The following is a 22,397-nucleotide window of genomic DNA, read 5'->3' on the forward strand; positions in this document are numbered from 1 at the left end:
TATTAGTTCACAAATTAAAGTCAGATATCCCATGCCTGTCGTAAGAGGCGACTAAAAGGGCCGACCAAGGGATGATTGAATTAGAACCATATAACTACTTGTGATTAATACCATCACGAAGGGAAAGCCGTGGGTCGCCTTTACTTGCGAGTAGTACCACTGTGTTAGGTACACAATAGGTTTGTGATTAGTAGCAGCAGAAAGCGTTTCACTGTGGTTTTCCAATACCTGTGATTAGTACAACTATATGAGCGACACTGTTGGTCTGCGTGGTTGTGATTTATACCCACTATGTGAGGAATACCGCGGGATAGTACGAGTCCCTGTGATTAATACACCTATGTGAGGTGCACCATGGGTTGGCGTGGCGACATTATGTGAGAAATACCATAGATCTGCGCTACCTGTACAATACTTGTAAGTAGTACGATAACGTTTAGAACACCGTGAGTTTACGCTACCTTTGATTAGTACCGCAAGTTGAGAAATACTATGGTTCTACTTTACTAGCGATAAGTGCCATTATGTGGGAGCGCTGATCCGCATATGCACCCCCTTTAGACACCAAGCATCATCGATTCAGGATTGTGCTTTGGAAGCAGTCGCTTGATCAGGAAGGTGAGGCATTGTGGTTCGGATCCACTGATTGTTTTAAATTCATATTCATCCATTCATTCTTCATCATCACATTTTGAATTCTGGTCAGTGGATGAATGTTGTACTTATACATTTTAATTGCATTTCGTCTCATTTCGTACCATTAGGGGCCGATGACCTAGATGTTGAGCCCCTTTAAACAACAAGCATCATCATCATCAGCATCGTCATCATTTTACAGTTCGCTATCAGTCTGCAAATTTTAAACGGCAGCGTAAAGTTATTACAAGATCAAATGTTATGATTCTATATAGCCGAACTGCTGCAATAGAATAAATACATTAGAAAACATCATCAGTCCCTAGTAAGAATAAAAACATTTTATCGTTTTCCAAAAAAGAGCCTCTGATGCCCATTTACCACATAACGATTCGACTGTTTTGCCACCTAGGAGGAAAGGCTACTGAGCTGTGAATAAACAGTAATCTCTGTTAATTGCGGAAGTGAGCACATGGATCGTTAAGAACAATCTTCTAAAATCCTATCTCGATGATTAAGTCATTTCGTGCGAGGTATCGAAAGCTCAATCTTGATAGAATTGCTCGTTAGACAGCTGTTGATAAGCACACGAGCATGTGATGAATAAATTTTGATAGGGATCTTACCAGTTGAAGGTGTTGTATCTTCTAATTACACGGCCTTAGTGGTAACCTTGGAACACCCGGTTTCTCCTAGCCCTCACTAAAAGAAATGGAAGAATCGTCGGTATCCTTCCTCTTCGATGATTCGAGGGTTTTCTTCAGCACTAGTTGTGTATGCAATTTCTCCATATGAGGGATCCCGAGGTAATTACAACATTAGGTAATCACAACATTATCATATAAATATCAAAAAATAACTAATGATATTTCAACATTCCCACACATTACAGAGTGTTACTCAGTTTGTGCAAGAATTTTTTTTTTCTAATCACCCTATTCATTTTGTATTTTGTTTTCCTACATATGGTATTTATATGATAATGTTCTAATAGCCCCATGTTCTAATTACCCCGGGTTCCTCCTGTGTCATTGTGTTGCACTCACAACATAATTGTTTGGGTTGGACCAGACTAATTGCAATGAAATTCGGCGGCATGATCAATTGAAATATCAGAACATCGCTGCACGCTAGCTGTCCACAGCAGTGATCCTGAACCAGAATCCGGCAGTCTCCTAGTTAGCTATTAAAGGTTATATTAATACTATGCCAAACCAAACTCCATGGCGCAATAGACCCGAAAAAGGGCCCTGGTCCACCAAGCGACCGCTGCTCAGCCCGAAGGCCTGCAGATTACGAGGTATCGTGTAGTCAGCACGACGAATACTCACGACCGTTATTCTTGGCTTTCTCGATAGGGGCTGCCATCTCAACGTCAGATAGCTCTTCAATTGCAATCACGTAGGCTGACTGAACCTCGAACCAGGTCTCAGATCCAGCTAAAAATCCGTAATCTGGTATGGAATCGAAACCGGAGCCTCCGGGTAAGAGGCAGGCACCCTACCCCTACAGCGTGGGGCCGGCATTAATAGCATGCACGTTTATATACAGATAGCTAAGCTTTCATGCCACACACTACCGTATGCGGCAAAATAAAATAATTAATCCATAGCTTGTTTCTAGTCATTCGAGCGGGTGAATTAATGAAGCCCCCATCTAGCGGCAAGGATAGGAATTGTGCCGATTGCCAAAGCCTGTCGCACTCCTCTGGGGTGATGATTAATGACTGAAATGAAATTATATTGGAGAGTGTTGCTGGAATGAAAGAAGATAGGGAAAACCGGAGTACCCGGAGAAAAACTTGTCCCGCTTGCACTTTGCCTAGCACAAATCTCACAGGGATTGGTCGGGATTTGAACCACGGAATCCAGCGGCGAGAGGACGGAGCGCTGCCGCGTAAACCATGGAGTATCCGTGGCAAAAGAAATGAAACATAAATATTACTTCATCTTTCCATTCCGAGACCGAGTTCACTCGAATATCAACACGTCTCCCGCCGTCCCAGACAAAGGGTTAACTCGAATGTCAAACAATGCGCTCTTCTCCACTTCCGAGTTCAGTCTGACGCTGTAGTTCTGTTGTTCACCACATGCTCTGTTTAGACGACGAATGATTCATATTAGCCTTACCGTATTTTGACGATAATTATGTGTTTCGCGTTTTTCTTTCACAGCTGTCTTCTGGGATCATAAGTATAAAGAAATCGTGATGGAAGATTATATTTTATAAATTTCAGGGAATGAGGATGAGCCTGACTTTTCTGAGTATAGTGAAAATAAGTTGCAGTAAAACAAACTGTAGACACTTGTCACTCTATTGTCAAGTTCTGATAAAAGAGCCAAATTATTGCTAATGCAGTCGTTCCATGACTGTTCAGTAGCTGTGTAAATATAAGGCGTGATCAAAAAATTCCGTTTGAGTGCGTTGCTGCAGCGGACATACAATGTAGCGCGACTCCGATGCTGGTACATAAGCACGGACATGTACGCAAAGGGATCAGTGTGACAGTCATGTCGTGTCGAGGTGGGTGCGTTAAATGCAGCCATGTGAACTATGACGATGTTATTACCAAATGCGTCCAAACAGGACCAACGTGCTGTTATTATGTTCTTGGCTTCCGAAGGACAAACACCGGTGGACATCCCTGGGAGAATGAAGACTGTGTATGGGGAAGCATGTCTGTCGAAAACCATCGTTGTGGAACGGTGCAGCAAGTTCCGTGCGGGTCGCGTTTCGACACAAGACGCCGATCGATCTGGGAGGCCAGCCTCATCCATTACGGACAACAATAAGCGGGAGGTGGATAAGGCCTATAGTCCTGATCTATCCCTATGCGATTATGCGACGCTTCTTGTCGGACGAGGATGTGCAGCAGGCGGTTACGGACTTCTTCACGCAGCAGGGCACTGTGTTTTACCACCCGAGGATCTTCAACCTAGTGCGTCGGTGGGATGAGTGTCTCAATGCTCACGACGATTTTGCCTGATTGGCTTCCCGTTTGAGGCCGTCGAACGGAGATGTTTTGATTGCCCCTTATACAAGTTGTTTTAGCCTATTTCAAACATTCTCGAAACATCCAAAAAAATCTGGTATGGGACATGCATAAGGCTGAAAGGAACTTGAAAGTGAGAAGTTTAATTGCGTTGAATATCAGATGATCAAAAATGTACCATCACGTGCCACACATTGTTCATAACGTTGCTGAAGATTGCTGAACATTTTGACGAACAAAGAGTGCTGTAAAGATACAAAAGATGACGTTTTCTCACGTAATTCAGGAATACTTGTAGGAGGGTCATTTGTCTCGAAAAATGGTCTTTTTTATTTCAACAAAGCCTGATATATAGGCATCTGGAACCGTGACATTCGGGGACAGAAAGGGTACTGGAATGGAGTTGCAAGAGAAATAAGGCGATCTCCAAAGTGTCTTTGCAAAAAGGTTGTGGGCTGCAGCTCCATATTTCTGCATCCACTGTCGCTGGAGGGGTAAGTTTCTGGCGCGACAAAAATGGTGCGCCGGGCTGAGTGGCTCACGCAGCTGAAGCGCTGGCCTTCTGAGCCCAACTTGGCAGGTTCGATCCTGGCTCACTCCTGTGGTATTTGAAGGTGCTCAAATACGCCAGCCTCGTGTCGGTAGATTTACTGGCACGTAAAAGAACTTATGCCGGAGCCCACCTGGTGGCCATGATCGTTAAGGCGATGAAGTCTAAACGGTCTGACGCCGTGGTTAGTCGGTTCGAGTCCCGTTGGTCGAAACTGTTTTCGCCATTAGAATGTTGACCGGCAGGGTACGGAAGGTGGTGGTATACAATTTCTGGTTTTCCGTGTTTTCCCATTTTCACACCAGGCACATGCTGGGGCTGCACCTTAATTAAGGCCAAGGCCGCTTCCCTCCCGTTCCTAGACCTTTCCTATCTCATCATAAGACCTATCTGTGTCGGTGCGTCGTAAAGCAAATTGTAAAAAATATATAATCACTAGATTGCGTGCTAAAAGCCTAGATTAAATTCCAAACCTCTCCGCTGTGCTTATATGGTGTGAGGGCATATGACGTTGATGGTAAATCGTCCGTCGGATGGGGACGACGTTTTGAAAAGACTCCTTGGTGCTATTCGACAGGAGTAGGCTATGTGCAGGCACCGGGTGTCACCCTCTCCCTCCCTACTATCATATCACGTCATTCAATTCATCTCTCATTAACTCCTCTGATGAGGTTATCCGGTCATAAAAACCCGCACGACAGATTCATCTCACCTCATACCCGACCCCGTAGAGAAACGGGATAAGAGTTGAACAACAAACAAAACAACAACTCCTATGGGACTAAATTCCGGCACTTCGGCGAACCCGAAAACCCTCAAATAGAGTTAGTGGAGCGTAAGATATATTACAAAATAACGTTACTATACAAAACAGGTGCAAATCCCTCACGAATGGGCTATGCAAATCCACCCATCTCTTTAAACATCCTCCCAAGAGACGTTATCGCTCAAATCAAGGTTCAGCGATGTTCGTCGTAGACTACGTTTTGGGGACTGTAACAGCTGTTGGAGAAGTCGTCCATGATTCTCGTTTGTGGCGACGGTTCTTGACCGCTCTGTTCTCCCCTTTTTTTCTTGTTATAAGACCGAGCCTTATAACGTAATTTGTCAACGATAGCTAACATTGTTCTTTTATTTGGTGCCTCCTTATTAAATCGCTCCTCGTGCTGTTCTTTAACGCGGAGCAAACTTAGCCCATTCTGACACCCCACTCCGTATGACCAGAAATAATGTTCCTCTGTTGCGAGAAAAATAATTGCAGAAATCAACACAACAATGAATTCAATTTCTAGTCTATGAATAAGATGGCCTAACTCCACCCAGCTTTCATTCTTATACAGCGAAATCGCTATGAAAACAGAGTGATGTTATTTTTCCCAAGAGCTCGCTGTTCTCTTACTCAATACCGATCACAATTGTGAGCTCACAGCATGAACTTTGCAAAGTTAATAAATAAATAAATAAATAAAATAAATAAATAATCTCTGAAACTACATCATTAAATTAAAAGCAACAACTAAATGGGTACAATAAACAAGTAAAAACATGGGGGAAGCTGGAATAAATCTAAAAGAGATTTTTAATAAATATAGGCTATGTTTCAAGCCAAAATTCATAAATTCAGGGGATTCCAGGAAAAGCAAAATGAAAAGTCAAAGAATATGTGGTCAGAATAGAGGAAGAGAAACCACAGCGAAATGATGAAAATGTTCGGGGAGAAGAAAAAAGGACTAACCAGCAAGTCACCTATTTACCGTGGTCCAAAGTAGGCCAAAATCGAAGAAAGAAAGAAAGAAAGAAAAGAAAAGAAAAGAAAAGAAAAGAAAAGAAAAGAAAAGAAAAGAAAAGAAAAGAAAAGAAGAAAGAAAGAAAGAAAGAAAGGAGAAATAATTAATCACAAGATGAAATTGCTTTCCCGAACTGTATTCCTTTTCAGGAGGTAATGAACATTAATACTTACCAATGGGAGCTGCCACTGGCGCCGCCTCGTAGGCCACCTGTTTGACTACGGGTGCCACTGGCACGACAGGTGCAACAGGTGCGACATGCTTGACGACGGGCGCCGTTGCGTGCACGCCGGGTGACTTGCTGACGACGGCATTGAAACCGTTGACTGGATCAGCTGTGTAATCCACAGTCCTCACGCTTCCATCAGGCTCAACCAGACTGTACTGGCCCTTAACCACGTCACCTTCCCGCTGCTCCGACTGCTGCTTCACATCACCAGTCACGTGATCCGTTACACCGTAGTTGAAGGCGTAGCGCGGATGTGCCTAAAACAAAACAAAAAATGCACTTCAACAATACACGTTAAAATTGGTGCGAAGGAAGCGGCCGTGGTCTTAATTAAGGTACAGTCCCAGCATTTGCCTGGTGTGAAAATGGTAAACCAGGGAAAACCATCTTCAGGGCTGCTGACAGTGGGCTTTGATCCCACAATCTCCCGAATACTGGATACTAGCCGTACTTAAGCGACTGCAGCTACCGAGCTCGGTAATAATAATAATAATGGCGTGTGACCTCCGAAGAGGCTGGGTGCAGGTCTTTCGAGTTGACACCGTATAGGTGACCTGCGCGTCTATGAGAATGGGGCCCTACCTGTGATGAATTCTAATGCTGAAGACGGCACACACACCCAGCCCCCGAGCCATTGGAAATAACCAATTAAGGTTAAAATCCCCGACCCGGCCGGTAATCGAACCCGGGACTCTCTGGACCAAACGCCAGCACGCTAACCATTTAGCCATGGAGCCGGACACCGAGCTCGGTAAACCTGGACTTTGGAAGTACCCCAGCCATAAGGTGATCAACTGCTGAAAGAAGGGATGAGTGAAAACACAGTCCAAAAATGGAGGACATTCCACAATTTTGGGGCGCAGATGCAATTTTGAACCGACCAAAATTTTAATGTTTTCAAAGGAATTGTGTCGCCAGTTCCGCCTTCTTTTGCCACGGGTACTCTCACTGAAGTAATAACATAGAAAATACATTTCACTCAGCGTTAATGTACAATTTATTTTCCAGTCTGTGGGTTGAAGACTATTCATCGAAATTAAAATACACTGACTGACAGAGCAAATGCAACACCAAGAGGGAGTGGTCAGAACTTTATGCCAATTGCAGGGTAGACTGACGTCACTGAGGTATGCTCATGATGTGAAATGCGCCGCTGTGCTGCGCACGTAGCGAACGATAAATGGGACACGGCGTTGACGAATGGCCCACTTCGTACCGTGATTTCTCAGCCGACAGTCATTGTAGAACGTGTTGTCGTGTGCCACAGGACACGTGTATAGCTAAGAATGCCAGGCCGCCGTCAACGGAGGCATTTCCAGCAGACAGACGACTTTACGAGGGGTATGGTGATCGGGCTGAGAAGGGCAGGTTGGTCGATTGGTTGAAGGAGGCCAACACTCCCGGCGTCCGCTCAGAAGACTACCATTGACTCCACAGCATAGACGTGCACGCCTGGCATGGTGCCGGGCTAGAGCGACTTGGATGAGGGAATGGCGGAACGTCGTGTTCTCCGATGAGTCACGCTTCTGTTCTGTCAGTGATAGTCACCGCAGACGAGTGTGGCGTCGGCGTGGAGAAAGGTCAAATCCGGCAGTAACTGTGGAGCGCCCTACCGCTAGACAACGCGGCATCATGGTTTGGGGCGCTATTGCGTATGATTCCACGTCACCTCTAGTGCGTATTCAAGGCACGTTAAATGCCCACCGCTACGTGCAGCATGTGCTGCGGCCGGTGGCACTCCCGTACCTTCAGGGGCTGCCCAATGCTCTGTTTCAGCAGGATAATGCCCGCCCACACACTGCTCGCATCTCCCAACAGGCTCTACGAAGTGTACAGATGCTTCCGTGGCCAGCGTACTCTCCAGATCTCTCACCAATCGAACACGTCTGGGATCTCATTGGACGCCGTTTGCAAACTCTGCCCCAGCCTCGTACGGACGACCAACTGTGGCAAATGGTTGACAGAGAATGGAGAACCATCCCTCAGGACACCATCCGCACTCTTATTGACTCTGTACCTCGACGTGTTTCTGCGTGCATCGCCGCTCGCGGTGGTCCTACATCCTACTGAGTCGATGCCGTGCGCATTGTGTAACCTGCATATCGGTTTGAAATAAACATCAATTATTCGCCCGTGCCGTCTCTGTTTTGCCCCCAACTTTCATCCCTTTCGAACCACTCCTTCTTGGTGTTGCATTTGCTCTGTCAGTCAGTGTACAATGACACGTTACCTGTTTAACATTGGTAGCTCAGGGTTCAACTCATAGGAGCTCAAAAAGGAAGTCAAATTGTCCTCCTAGTGCACGTGATACCAGACGACACCTAATGTAGGCACTGCAAGAGCGGCGATACTTGGGGACAGTCAACGGAGCGCGGGTGTTGGTGCATTGCTGAATAAATTAAAGTTTGCCGTGTGGGAACGGACTACTGCTCTTTTACCATGTAAGTCTCGACACGTTATCTTATTGCCACCGATCTCATCCGGGGTCGAACCCGCGATATTGGGGTTATGTCTCCAACGCGCTAACCACGCACTCATCAGCTATTAGCTATCATCACTCGATTACCTAACAAAATATATTATGTTAAAACACTTACGTTGTTGGAGTGTACCTCTATAATGTGCACCTCCGCAGCGCAACGGATAGCACTGTTAGTTGCCATATTCGGAATGCCAGGTTCGATATCCGGTAATTCCAGAAATCACTTAAATTATTAAAATGGTACATCCATTTGGAGTGTGCCTGAAGAAAGCTGCACTACTTCAGGATGTGGACACGAGTTCATTGGTCTGGCTCGACGGCTAAATTGTCCAAACGATATCGGATTCGATTCCCGATCGGACTAAATCCATTGGCTCGGTGGCTGGGTGTGTGTGCCGTCTTCAGCATTAGAATTCATCATAGGTAGGGTCCCCATACTCACCGAAACGAAGGCGGCCTATAAGGCCTCTTCGGAGGCCACACGCAATTAAATTATCTCAATAATAATAACTCGACAACGAAGCATTATAGGGTGTATGTTTATAGGATTACTTTCCTTTTTTTTTTTTTTTTTTTTTTTTTTGTGAGGAACCCGCCCTCACCGTCTGTACAAATATTTCTGATACACCCTCTGTGTCTAAATATTTTATGAAGAAGTGAAATCAGTAGAACGCCATATTAATATCAGAGTCGTGGTTGAAACCAAGTATCCCGTCTTCACTAGTAAATATGGAGGGTTACGCGCTGATAAGAAACGATAGAGTAGGAAAAGGTGGGGGAGGCGTAGGGATATATCTGCGCAAAGATATGAAATTCAAAGAATTACTCAAAACACCAAGTGAATTTCACAACGGGCCGGAGTTCCTATTTATTGAATTACAAATTCGCAGTGTTAAGTGTTTACTGGGTGTTGTGTATCGTGCACCGAAGACGAGATATATCGAAGACCTGGAGGAAGCACTACAGGACCTATTACCCAGGTATGAGCATGCTATTTTAATGGGCGACTTTAATTCTGACATGATAAAATGTGACTCTGCTGAATCTAGACAACTCAAAAGCATGCTTACCTCACTCAATATGACGATCCTTCCCCTAAATCCTACACACCACACAGCTACTTCCCATACACTACTGGATTTAATTATTACAAACAATACTGATAGAATACAGACTTACGGACAACAGCCAGCTCCCGGACTTTCCCAACATGACTTTATTTACGCAACTTACTCACTGAAATGTCCCAAATATGAGCCTAAATTAATTTCCTATCGAGACTTCAAAAGCCTAAACGAAGAGGCGTTCATTGAGGACGCACTCAAAACACCGTGGCACAACATACAACTCGTACAAGACATTAACGATAAAATAACCTTGTTTAACAAACTACTTTTAGGACTGTATGACAAACACGCCCCCATACGGACTGCACGAGTGAAACGAAAACCATCACCTTGGCTGACGCAAGACATAAGGTTAAAAATGGAGGAAAGAAATGCAGCTTACAAATATTATAGAAAAAATCCAACCGCAGAAAATTTCGAAAAGTACAAAAAATTGCGTAACACAACAACTCAGACCATCAGGAATGCTAAGATACGCCACACACATGAAATCCTAAAAAATAACAGTTCTGGCAATGTTTGGAAAATTCTTCGGAACATTGGTTTGACAAAAAATAAAACCGACGAAAACAACACTGACTTGCCATTAGACGAATTAAATCAATTTTTCTGCTCACAAAATTCACATACAGACGAACGAACTAAAAGGGAAACAATCGACAGACTACATACGAAAACAAAACACGATGGAGAAGAATTTTATTTTTCACATGTAACTCTTAATGACGCCAGAGACGCAATTCATGAAATAAAGTCAGAGGCTACAGGATGTGACGGAATAAATTTGACATTAATTAAAAGACTCACTGAAATTGTTCTCCCAACAATTACACACATAATAAATACCTCACTCATGACAGGAATCTTTCCCAATATATGGAAAAGTGCCATAATACGACCGATAAGAAAAATCGATAATCCAACAAAACCCGAAGACTTTCGACCAATTTGCATACTTCCTTGTCTTAGTAAAATATTAGAAAAGGTCGTTCACAAGCAGATAACAAATTACATTAACAAACACAATTTACTCGACAAATACCAGTCAGGATTTAGACCTAACCACAGCACAACCACAGCACTACTAAAAGTTACAAATGACATTCAAGCAGGCATGGACAACGGACAAATGACTATCCTTGTACTTTTAGACCTAAGTAAAGCATTTGACTGTGTAGACAGAGAAATATTATTAGCTAAGCTACAAGCGCAAAAATTTTCTTCAAGCGCACTGACGTGGCTGCACTCTTATTTAATTGGGCGGCAGCAGTGCGTTTCAGCAGGTACGAAAGTGTCACACTGGCAACAAACTGAAGTTGGCGTAGTTCAGGGCAGTGTTCTAGCGCCACTGCTATTTTCACTGTACTTAAATGACCTACCAGAACATATAAAAACGTGTAAATACCATTTCTTCGCAGACGATATTCAACTTTATATACAAACAAACCCGAAAGACATCCAACTAGACATTGACAAACTAAACGATGACCTGGAAAATATAAAAGACTGGACTAAAAATAATTATCTTAAAGTCAATCCATTCAAATCGCAAGCAATCATAATTGGATCCAAAAGTAATCATACCAAACTGAAAAGTGTTAAAATTCCCCCAATCCTATTCCACGCAACACCAATACAAATAAACGAAACAGTAAAAAACCTTGGCCTCATTTTTGACAAGTACTTAAACTGGACGGAGCACACGACGAAAATATGCCAACGAGTATTCTTTTCTTTGCACTCTCTTAAACGTTTACGGGATCTCCTCCCTCTAAATACGAGAAAGTTACTTATTCAAAGCTTAATTCTACCCATCTTCGATTATGGTGACGTAATATACAACAACCTAAACACCACACTTAACACTAAACTTCAGCGGGCTTATAATACATGCATCCGTTTTGTATTAAATATGCCCAGGTATTGCCATATATCACCTTGTCTTGAACAGCTGTCGTGGTTATATTTGGCGGAGAGAAGAAACCTTCACTCTGTTTCGCTTGTTCACAACATTCTCCGTACAGACACACCAAGTTATCTGAGAATGGATCTTAAATACTTGTCATCTCCCAACAGCATACCTACAAGGTCAGAAACCTCTTCCCTGCTGAGCTTCCCAATTTACCGCACGACCGGGTACGGCAACTCATTCATACCTGCAACCATACGCTCTTGGAATTCCCTTCCGGCTGTAATTAGAGACATACATAGTAGAAATGTATTTAAAAAAACATGTTATAAATGGTACATAGACTTAAGAAATTAGTATTTAATGTTTTTTTTAAAGTAACTCTCAGAAATTTTCCTTTTGTTTATAACTATTATTTAAGTTTAATTTTATAATTAATTATATGTAACTAGAAATCCTAATACTTTGTAGTTTGTACAATGTAGTACATATGAGATGGTTTGGCATAACAGCAGGCTTCATAGCCTGAGCCACGCCACAAGTCAATAAATAAATAAATAAATAAATAAATAAATAAATAAATATTTATATGGGGGCTAAGCCCGCTGGCTTAGTTGCGGGCTTCCCACCTAGAAGGCTGAGGTTGGAATCCCGACCGATTCTGGACTGCCGAAAATCACGTGGCGTCACGAAGGTCATCCGGCCTTCAACCCCCGGCCAAAACCAAAATGAGCCTAGGTGGCTCCAGCTATCCCAGGAATAATTTGAATTCGGAGAATAATAATAATAATAATAATAATAATAATAATAATAATAATAATAACAATTTTATTGGCTTTACGTCCCACTAACTAATTTTACGATCTTCGGAGCCACCGCGGTGCCGGAATTTAGTCCCGCAGAAATTCTCTTACGTGCCTGTAAACCTACCGACACGAGGCTGACGTATTGGAGCACCTTCAAATACTACCGGACTAAGCCAGAAAATCGAATCTGCTAAGTTCGGGTCAGAATGCAAACGCCTCAACCGTCTGAGCCACTAAAGTTAAAACCCTCCTGTCTACATTTCAGTTATTTTTACAGGAGAGGAAGAAACGTTTACATTGCTTAAATTAATATTCTTCCTGATTTAATATATGTTGAACTGCCTGAACAGAAGACTCTGAGCTATGTAGAGCATGGAGGAAGTAAGTTATACACAGAGAAGGACACGTCTTGGAAACGGTAATCTGTTTCGGCGGAATGCAATCGTAGGTATTGTGTAATCACCAATCAACTGGGTGATAAATTCTTCTTCTGGTAGTTTTGCCTGTCGGCACGCGAATACAATGTTGTAAGTGAGAGTTACAAAACTCCTGTCATCTTAAGAAACCATTTACCGAACAATAGTCAAACATTCCCACACCTAATAATGTATTTACATCCGTTTATTATGTAAGGATCATTAACTCTCATGAAACTTGCAATTAAATCATTAACAGCTTCTCACATTAGGAAAAGTATTACGTCAACAGTACAGAGAGGTCAAAGAAAGCGGGGTAATGTCTTATAGTATCTCTTGAATGAAGGATATTCTTAGTAGTAGGAGCAGTAGTAGTAATAGGAACAGAATTTTTCGGATATCGTGTTGGTGCGTCGATTATTTTGACAAATAGTATCACAAACTTCATTACTGATACGTTCAAATTTAGCATATTTTTATAGTTTAACACGTTTACATTACTTCTGTCTCAATTAGCATTTATTACTCTTAGAGGATGGTATGGCGGTACCAGTCGATATTTTAATTCTCAGACACTTATGTTTTCTACCTGCAGCTACCATTCCCTGTACTACGACTTCATATATTTTATCTGTTCATTTGGTTGTACATCCGTATAAAAAAGTTATAACTGTAGTATTTCTTTAGAATATATTCATTACTACGATGTTAATCTCAAAATTACTTGAAAATATACTTCTAGACCTATTATATCCATTTACGGTCACATCCCACAGACAGACATGTTTCTCAGGAACAAACATTTATGCATGAGAATAGAAATTATAATAAGCAACATATTGGCTACCATGATATCCAGACCTCTACTGTTTCCATATGGTCACGTTGATATAATAGATTATCAAAAATAAAACTTATCTTCATATATCCATGAAATTCCGTAATTAGTGGAAGATAAAGACTATAATTACTTAGAACATTGATAAACATTGGACAGGATGGTTAAATCTCTTCCTAACCTCTGCTTTTGCTCCCAGGGCAGAGTATATTATTGTTAGCCAGGGGTAAAAATATGTTTCATTCCGGATAGTAGGCTTAAAGGTGAAGTGCACTTTCAAAATGTTGTAACAAAAGTCAATATTACATTTTCACACCAAGAAAATGCTGGAACTGTGCCTCAATTAAGACCGCTTTCTTCCCACTCCTATAGTCTCTTTCCCTACCCCATCATCACCATAAGACCTATATGTGTGCGTGTGACGTAAAGCAAAATTATAAAAAATAATGAGCGTTGGTAATTTAGGTTCCTCATTTTCTGACTCCGAGGAAAACATTTTTTTTTTTTTTTTTTTTTTTTTTTTTTAGAATTTCGTCAAAGCTAGTTATTTCTGTCATATTTGCCTATTCGTAGGTTCCCTTCAATTATGAATGACGATCGTTCACAAATAAATTTAAAATATCAGTCCATTTTAACATCATCTTAGTTTTTTTAAATAAAATGATCATCTACAAACAAACCAACCCCATGGCGCTACAACCCTGTGTCGTAGTGTTAACAAGGCCACTCTTGTAGGTGTTCTGCTCCCATATACCACTGACGTTTAAGAACGCTGCACTGTTGTGTATGACTCCGGTACCTCCTGCACTGCAGGCGCTACAACCCTGTAGGACCTTGACCTACTAAGTGACCGCTGCTCAACCCGAAGGCCTGCAGGTTACAAAATTATCAAACAGTCCAACTAAATCATTTATATTATTGAATGAACGTTCGGTGCAAAATGTTGCAGATTCTACACGCATTAAATTTACTTCCCTCGCAGAAAATACTTGATATACTCTTAGATTGAATTTAATTCACTAAGTATGGGAGGCAGCATGTCAGACATAATATCTTATCATATGGAATTCTGCGCTAAGGTGGTCATTCTACATTGCAGCAGAAAATGAAAGTGGACACTGCATTTCTTAGAGATTAAGCTTCCACGGTCTGTTGAACTACTACTAAGATATATTTCCGGGTTAACTGTGTAACTGTGTCGTGGTCTCTTACCTTATGTACAGGTTACGAACATTTCGAATACATTGCAGTATTCATTTTAAAGGCGGCTGCGTGAGCAGACTGACAATCTTTTGTCGAGTTGTGGTACATCAATCGCCTTGATAGAGAATACTGCACTGTATTCGATACGTCGGCAACTTCCACATAAGGTGCATAAAGCAGCAACATAGTTTGACCTGAAAATAGAACTTGGTAATGAAAAATACACTGACATGACAAAAGTCATGGATTAGAAGTCCATTATCGTGCAAGTTCTCCTCTAGGTCGGCCAAGTGCAGCAACTCGTATTGGTGACGATTCCACAAGTGGAAGAAATACCTGTGGAGAGATTCTGATCCATGCCCGTTGAATAGTCACCCACAACTTCCTGCTGTTTGTAGGTGCAGGATTTTGGGTGTGAAAAGACCTCACCACCACGACCCATAAATACTCGACAGCGTTCATATCAGGCGAACGGGGTAGCCACAGAAATTGTTGAAACTCTCCAGAACGCTCCCTTAACCAATTATTGGATAACTTGGTCCCGACGACACGGTGCATTATCTTGCTGGAATATCTCGTCTTTACAGGGGTACTTGAAGTTCATGAAGGGCTGCAAGTGGTTATGAAGCAGTCACTGGTAAACGACCTGTTCAGCTGGATCGGCGGATCCAGCCCATGCCACGTGACACCTCACACCATTATGGAGCTAACACCAGACTATATGGCGCCTTGTTGACAACAGGCGTACACGGCTTCGTGGGGCCTGCGCTCAATCCGAACCCTACCATCAGCTCGAAACAACTGGAACAGTGATTCATCGGACCAAGCTGCATGTCCCCTGTCTTCTAGGGTCCAGTTGGCAACGCCACGTGCTTAGGTGAGACGCTGTGCCCGGTGTCGTAGTGTTAACACGGCCACTCTTGTAGGTGTTCTGCTCCCATATCCCACTGACGTTTAAGAACGCTGCACTGTTGTGTATGACTCGGGTACCTCCTGCATTGCATGCGGATGTGATATAAATCAGTGTGGCTTGTCTGTTACCACAGATAATCATAACTAGATCATTGAGCATCCGCGCTCGGCCACTGCGCTGTTCACTGTCGGTGATAATGCCTTCCATGAGGTATTTCCAATACACACGTGACACCGTCGATCGAGGAATGTCCGCACAACTTCGACAATGGAATAATCTGTCACCTGACTCCCACTGCCATGCCCAATTCAAAAGACGATAATTCACGTTGCCTTGCTATTGCCAGCACAGGCGGTGTTTGCATTCACTCTCGAGATGTAGACCACACCTGATACACTCCCAAGACATCACGATACTGTGGTGCCACCGATGACTATTGCCTTTAAATAATGCTATCCCATGATTTTTGGCACGTGAGTGTATGTATGAAGATATGAAATGCAGATCAATGTTTGATAATAATATTTTATTCTACACCATCCACACTAAAACATTAAGTGAATTGTGCCCTTTTTGACCCATGAATTATTACTTTCATGATGTGTTGTAAACAGATTTGACATTGTCTTTCCACTACGTACAGAAATAGCATTATGTTCAAAAATAAAGAAACACGTATCAGGATTGTACGGGTTAAATCATACTGTGGCATACTACATGGCGCAACAGCCCCGAAGGTCCATTGCCTACCAAGCGATCCCTGCTCAGCCCGAAAGCCTGCAGATAACTAGGTGTCGTGTGGTCAGTACGACAAAACCTCTCAGCCTTTATTCTTGTCTTTCTAGGCCGAGAGATAATATATATTAGATTGTATAGATGAGAGCATAAACCATTCAATAATTTACTTACGTAGTAATCCACTGCGTGCCCATGAACTGCGTAGCCTGGTTTAGCCAGCACCAACCTGGTAGCTACTACACATAGTAGGACAGTCGTCTGCAACATAAAGAAAATACGTATTATTTCACACAAAAATACATATTTCAAGATGGGTGAATTCGGCGCTGCGTATAAATTAGGCCCAGTTTTCTTGCCGGGTGCCTCTCCTCACGCCAACCCAATGTGAAGGGATTTGCTTCTTTCTACGGTGTTGTACTTGGTAGAGTAGTGTGTTGTGTATGAATGAAGAGATATGTATTAAGACTAAAACCACTCAGTTCTGGAGAAAGATTAATTAACCACTTCCGGGGTCTCTGAACCGAAGTCCTGTACGCTATCCATTTAGTCAAGGAGCTGATCTGGAGAATATTTCGGAGAATAAATAAATTTATTACACACTGGAATTGTTTTTCATTTAAAGGTTCAGATAACGATATAATGAGGGGTAATGTATTCATTGGTTTTAGGGGTTATTTTTGTGATTCAATTATTCATGTTTTAAAGGTTATCGAGGGAAATGGACGCGCATATTAACACGCTACGCCTATGGAGCACAGCTCTGCATTCCAGAAACGCGTGAGGTTGAACCTCACCATTGACTCTCCTCAGAATGGCTTTCTGTGTTTTCTCATCTTCACTTCCAGGCAAATTGCAGGACAGTTCCTAGCTATAGGCCAGAGCCGATTCCTTTCACCGTCTTACCCAATTTCATTCACAATTATTTAATCTTCATTAGCTGTTCAACTGAGTTTGGCGTCAGCAAGGGCATCTGACCGCAAAAACATGCCATGTAAATTTATCTCACCTCATCCAAAGACCCCGTATCAAACAACGGGACTAACTAGCTGTCATGGATGTTCTAAAGGCTAAGAATTTTAATGTTATTATTAACAAATACATATTATTAACAAATACATCGCAATTGGGAAATATCGCGGTGGCAATGGTCACTTACATTAGTGTGATAATAAAGTAAAGTTAAAACATAATTACCCAACAACAACAACAACAACAACAAGAGAAGAACGAGCAATTCCATGGAAAAAAATATTACAAGAAATACTGCTAGTTTAACTTACTAATGCCCGGTTTCTGGAACGTGAGATATCGAACCTATAGCGGTATCGAATGGTTAACTTGTGTTTTGGCGTTGCACGAACGTAAGATACATCTATTGGTTCGACAAATCGCTTGCTAACTTAGAGGACCCTGAGCAGGAGATATCTATTTGTTAACTTGCTGGGCGCGTGCGCAGTACTTCAATATCAGCAGCTAACATTGCGTTTGTTAAAATTTTCTATGGCTTTTTCATCTTCTTCCGTCGGCCTAATGTTCTAATGAACTATACAGTAGTGAAAATGAATTCAAAGACAGACTGAGGCTAAACAAATATACTGCCTTAGGTATGGTAGAGGTTACAGGCGACAATTTGCGTCCTGTGACAAATAATTTTCCATTGTCCCCTGTTGATCAATTATTAATTACGATAACCTTTAAGATTCAGTACTACTGCGTCTTGTCATATTTGTATCTGTGACTGCATTCGTGTCCATAAAAGCACTGGTACCAGTAACTGAGTATAACAGATAATTACACATTTATCGTAGTAGGCCTACTGCAGGCCTTCTTGAATTGGCAGTGAGCATATACTTTTATCGTGGGATTGTTTTTAATTAACGATATTACATTACAAGGAACCAACAGGTTATATAATTATGTTAATTACGCGATGTATGTCGTTATACTGTGATCAAACAATGTTCATATTTTGTAATAACAGGGAAGAGATACGGTATACTTATAAGGCTCAGTGCAAACTGGATTGCGCGTGACATGTGCCATTCGTGTGCATATTTCATTCGAAATCCTCAAACAATATAAAATTCTTCTGACAGTCCTTAAACACCACGAAACTGACACCCACTTCTGCAAGAACTAGTCGAATATCCATTTCTTCCTGCATGGCAAAGAGGGGATAATAGGAGCTGCACAGAAAGCTCAAATGCGATGCAATACTTGTGCGCATGCGCCTAACAATCTAGGGAACACACCTAATGCAAAAAAACAAAGCAGTACGAGGGGTGGCATATAGTGTGTATTTATGAAACTTGATCAACGAGCCAATAGTTGACAGTTCGATAAGTTAGCTGCTGTTCCGCTGTGCAACGCAGCGAAGATTTATGGAGTCGACAGCTGTAACAAAGCAATAGTTATCGGAAAGATATCTCATCATTCCAGAAACCGGGCATAAGTCTAGGTCCGTATAAGATGAGCAGATCATTCCGGTAGGACTCTCTTGGTGTTCCCTTCCTTACAACTTTTCCTTCAAAAATTTAGCAAAGAAAGTCACCGTGTCTGGTAAGATGAACCGCATAGTTTTTGCTATTCCTTTTTCGATCCCATGGATCATTTTTCTTTTCTCACCAACTTCTATAGCAATGTGGTCGTTACTGTCCATCTGTGTCCAGTTGTATCGGGTCACTTTTCTCCCCATCCATATCTTTATTGGTCCCAGCATTTGCTTTTCCCACTGTCCAGCTTCCACATCTATATGTACATTAAATACAAAGCTATTTACAAGTAGTTGCGTTGTTTTGATATGCATGTACTTACTGGTTAACATATGATATTTGTTTTGTTTTGAAAGACATTCTTAGTGAGATTCTTTCTTCATTTCATCATTACTTCTGTTGTCACCGGAAACGATGCTTTCTTAGTAGCAGACTGGTTTATCAGATTAATATTTACATTTCCGATTTTCATTTCAGTCTGAGATCTTTGGAATGTGTTTGTTTATAACCATTTAATTCTAAGGTGCCATTGGGATAGGACTTCAGCTAGTACTGTTAGAATTCAATTATTTCCCTTCGCACTGTCGCAACTATTGTAATATCACCTGCATATTGTATACAATGAAAATGTTTCCCTTTAGTATAATTAATTTTGTATTTGTTTTCATCACTGAAATTGTCTCCTTTATGGACATGTTAAATAATTAAGATTAGAGTTTTAGTTGTTTTGGTTCTATTTATTTAAATTTCAGTTTGCTGTGATTTGCATAAGTGGAGTGTTCATTGTCTGTCCTTCCAATCGAGTCCCACTTGAAAAAGCCATTTCTAGTCAACCTTATGAAAGACCTTTTCTAGATCAATGAATTTCTATTCAGTCCAAATCTTCTCTAAAAAATTACGCACTGTGCCAGAAAATAAAATGGCGTATGTCCTTTAGTGCCGGGAGTGTCCGAGGACATGTTCGACTCGCCAGGTGCAGGTCTTTTGATTTGACTCCCGTAGGCGACCTGCGCGTCATGATGAGGATGAAATGATGATGAACACGGCACATACACCCAGCCCCCGTGCCAACGAAATTAACCAATGATGGTTAAAATTCACGAACCTGCCAGGAATCGAACCCGGGGCCCCTGTGACCAAAAGCCAGCACGCTAACCATTTAGCCATGGAGCCGGACACTGTACCAGAATTGCATCTCTATATCAACTGTGTTGTATTAGACTTTATAATTCATGTTTTATTAGAATGTTGTTGAGTGTTGAAGGAGAATAAAGTCTCGTAACTGTGGGATGGGAACACTTATGTTATGACTCATTGTCAGACGGTCATTGACTGGAAGCAAGATATAACGAGACAGAAAAACGTGTGAGAATTGGCCAAGAAAGTAATATTAAATCACACCAGTAATTGGCAGTTTAGTGTGTTGTTCATTATTTGTAAAGGTCGTGTCGGAGAGCAATGAGGCTTTCCTAGAACTGGAGGCAAGCTGCTTGGAATTAAGAGTGTACTGAGAGGTGTAGCTTAGTCCTAGCAAAAGATCTTGAAATAGAACTCGGATGTGTAGGCGGTAATAGATGAGAATGCAAACTAATTTGACTTATAGGAACCGCCGTCTAGTCAGCTCTTCCGTAATGTAGTGAGAGTAACATAAACTCAAGGGGTTCTAATAAACCATACCGCTAACGTAAATCTAAAAGCAGAACTGTCGTGCGGGCTAGAGTATATACTTGGGGACAAAATATGACGGCCTCAGTTCCTGGAAGCGAGCTGGAAGTCAGCTGTCAATTACACTCTGCACCCTGCTGAGTTAACGAATTCTAAGTGATCCTTATTTGGTGTAGAAAGGTTGACAAATCATTATCTCCCCACTCTCTTCAGTCTTTGCCCTTTCTTCGTGTCGAGTGCAGTAAACGATTTGGCAACTCAGGCTCCAGTAGACATAGTAAATCCTGTAAGCCACTAATAGACGCCGGGCTGCCGCTGGAGAGTATTGGTGTGTGGCGAGGTCGTCATGTTTTGTCCCCAGGTATACTTGAATAAGTTTGAATTCTAATCTATTACTGTCTAAACATGCAACCTCTGAAATAAATTTGTTTTCCACTTGCAGAATTACTCTTTGTTCCCTTAACGATTTTGATGACCTATTTTAAATGCTAAGAACATGTTCGATCATTCGCCCCAGGAATATGTATGTCTGCGTTGGGCAGAAGGGACTGGGGAAACTATGAGGTTACTTATCACATATCTTCATATCCACACCAGCTGACTCGGTGTCTGGCTCGTGATTCGAAGTTCGCGAGTACTCTCCCAGTCGAAGTAGAGGATTATCGCAGAAGGCTCTAAAACCTTGTCACTCTACTATATTGATTATCAAGTTGATTGTTTCCCCTCCAAGTGTGAAATTGGTACATAGACTGGCTAAATGATACCCCGTTAGAAGGCCTGCAGTCTAGTATCTAAGGCCATACACCTCTCCCTTCCTGGGCTAAGATCTAGGTCAGCAGTACGAACTCTATGTTATGATATTTGGGCACGTTAAGGAGCTTTGAATCCACCCGAAAAAAATCAAAATAGCCGTCGGAATCGTCCAAAATATCAAGTGTGAAATTGGTACATAGACTGGCTAAATGATACCTCTTTAAAAGGCCTGCAATCTGGTATCTAAGGCCATACACCTCTCCCAGCTGACCCGCAGGAACTTGCAGGTTAGAATTTTTTTTAAAATGCCGTCCTAACGAACTGTTTTTAACGCGCCTACACGGTCTTCAGTGATTGCTTGGATCTCGAAAAATGTGTTCCTATTGTTTCTGTTGCTCTGGTTGACCAGCAGCTGCCAAGCCTAGAATTTGACGATGCAAAAGTAGAACCAAAAGTAGCTGTATAAAATATGAAGTCAACCTGTGGGTCTCCAAGGCAAACAGCAATTGTTAAATGTTCCACACCCCTGTCTAACGTTGAGGAATGGCCTGATAGAAATTGATTAAATGTAGTGTCAAGTAGTTTTTCTCCAACATCCGGGGTCTGGCGGGAAAGAAAAGTCAGGAATGTATTGCTCACTTTCCTTAAAACTCATTTCATGATCCGATTGTGTGCTGAGAAGTTGCCATTGAAAACAGGAGAGTGTTTCATCCATATAATAACTACTAAAACATTGAAGTAAGTTGAGCTATTATTTTGACCCTTTTAATATAGTTTTTATATGTAATTGTGAACTTCCAGTATATGCTATGACTCACTGTCAGGCTGTCATTGACTGGAAGCAAGATATAACGAGACCAA

The 22,397-nt window shown here is 41.9% G+C and overlaps 1 protein-coding gene across 1 annotated transcript in view; it reads right to left on the bottom strand.

Moving 5' to 3' along the window:
- LOC136871519 (cuticle protein 7-like) overlaps positions 1-22,397 on the bottom strand; it is a 32,366-nt gene that overhangs the window by 1,945 nt on the left and 8,024 nt on the right. Inside the window, exons 2-3 of the mRNA XM_067144987.2 lie at positions 16,798-16,884; positions 6,139-6,451 (exon numbers count right to left, since the gene is read on the bottom strand). Of these exons, the coding sequence (XP_067001088.1) occupies positions 6,139-6,451; positions 16,798-16,884 (400 nt within the window). The remainder of the gene's footprint in view (positions 1-6,138; positions 6,452-16,797; positions 16,885-22,397) is intronic.

Source organism: Anabrus simplex, chromosome 1, assembly GCF_040414725.1.
Source record: "Anabrus simplex isolate iqAnaSimp1 chromosome 1, ASM4041472v1, whole genome shotgun sequence".
Lineage (NCBI taxonomy): Eukaryota > Metazoa > Arthropoda > Insecta > Orthoptera > Tettigoniidae > Anabrus > Anabrus simplex.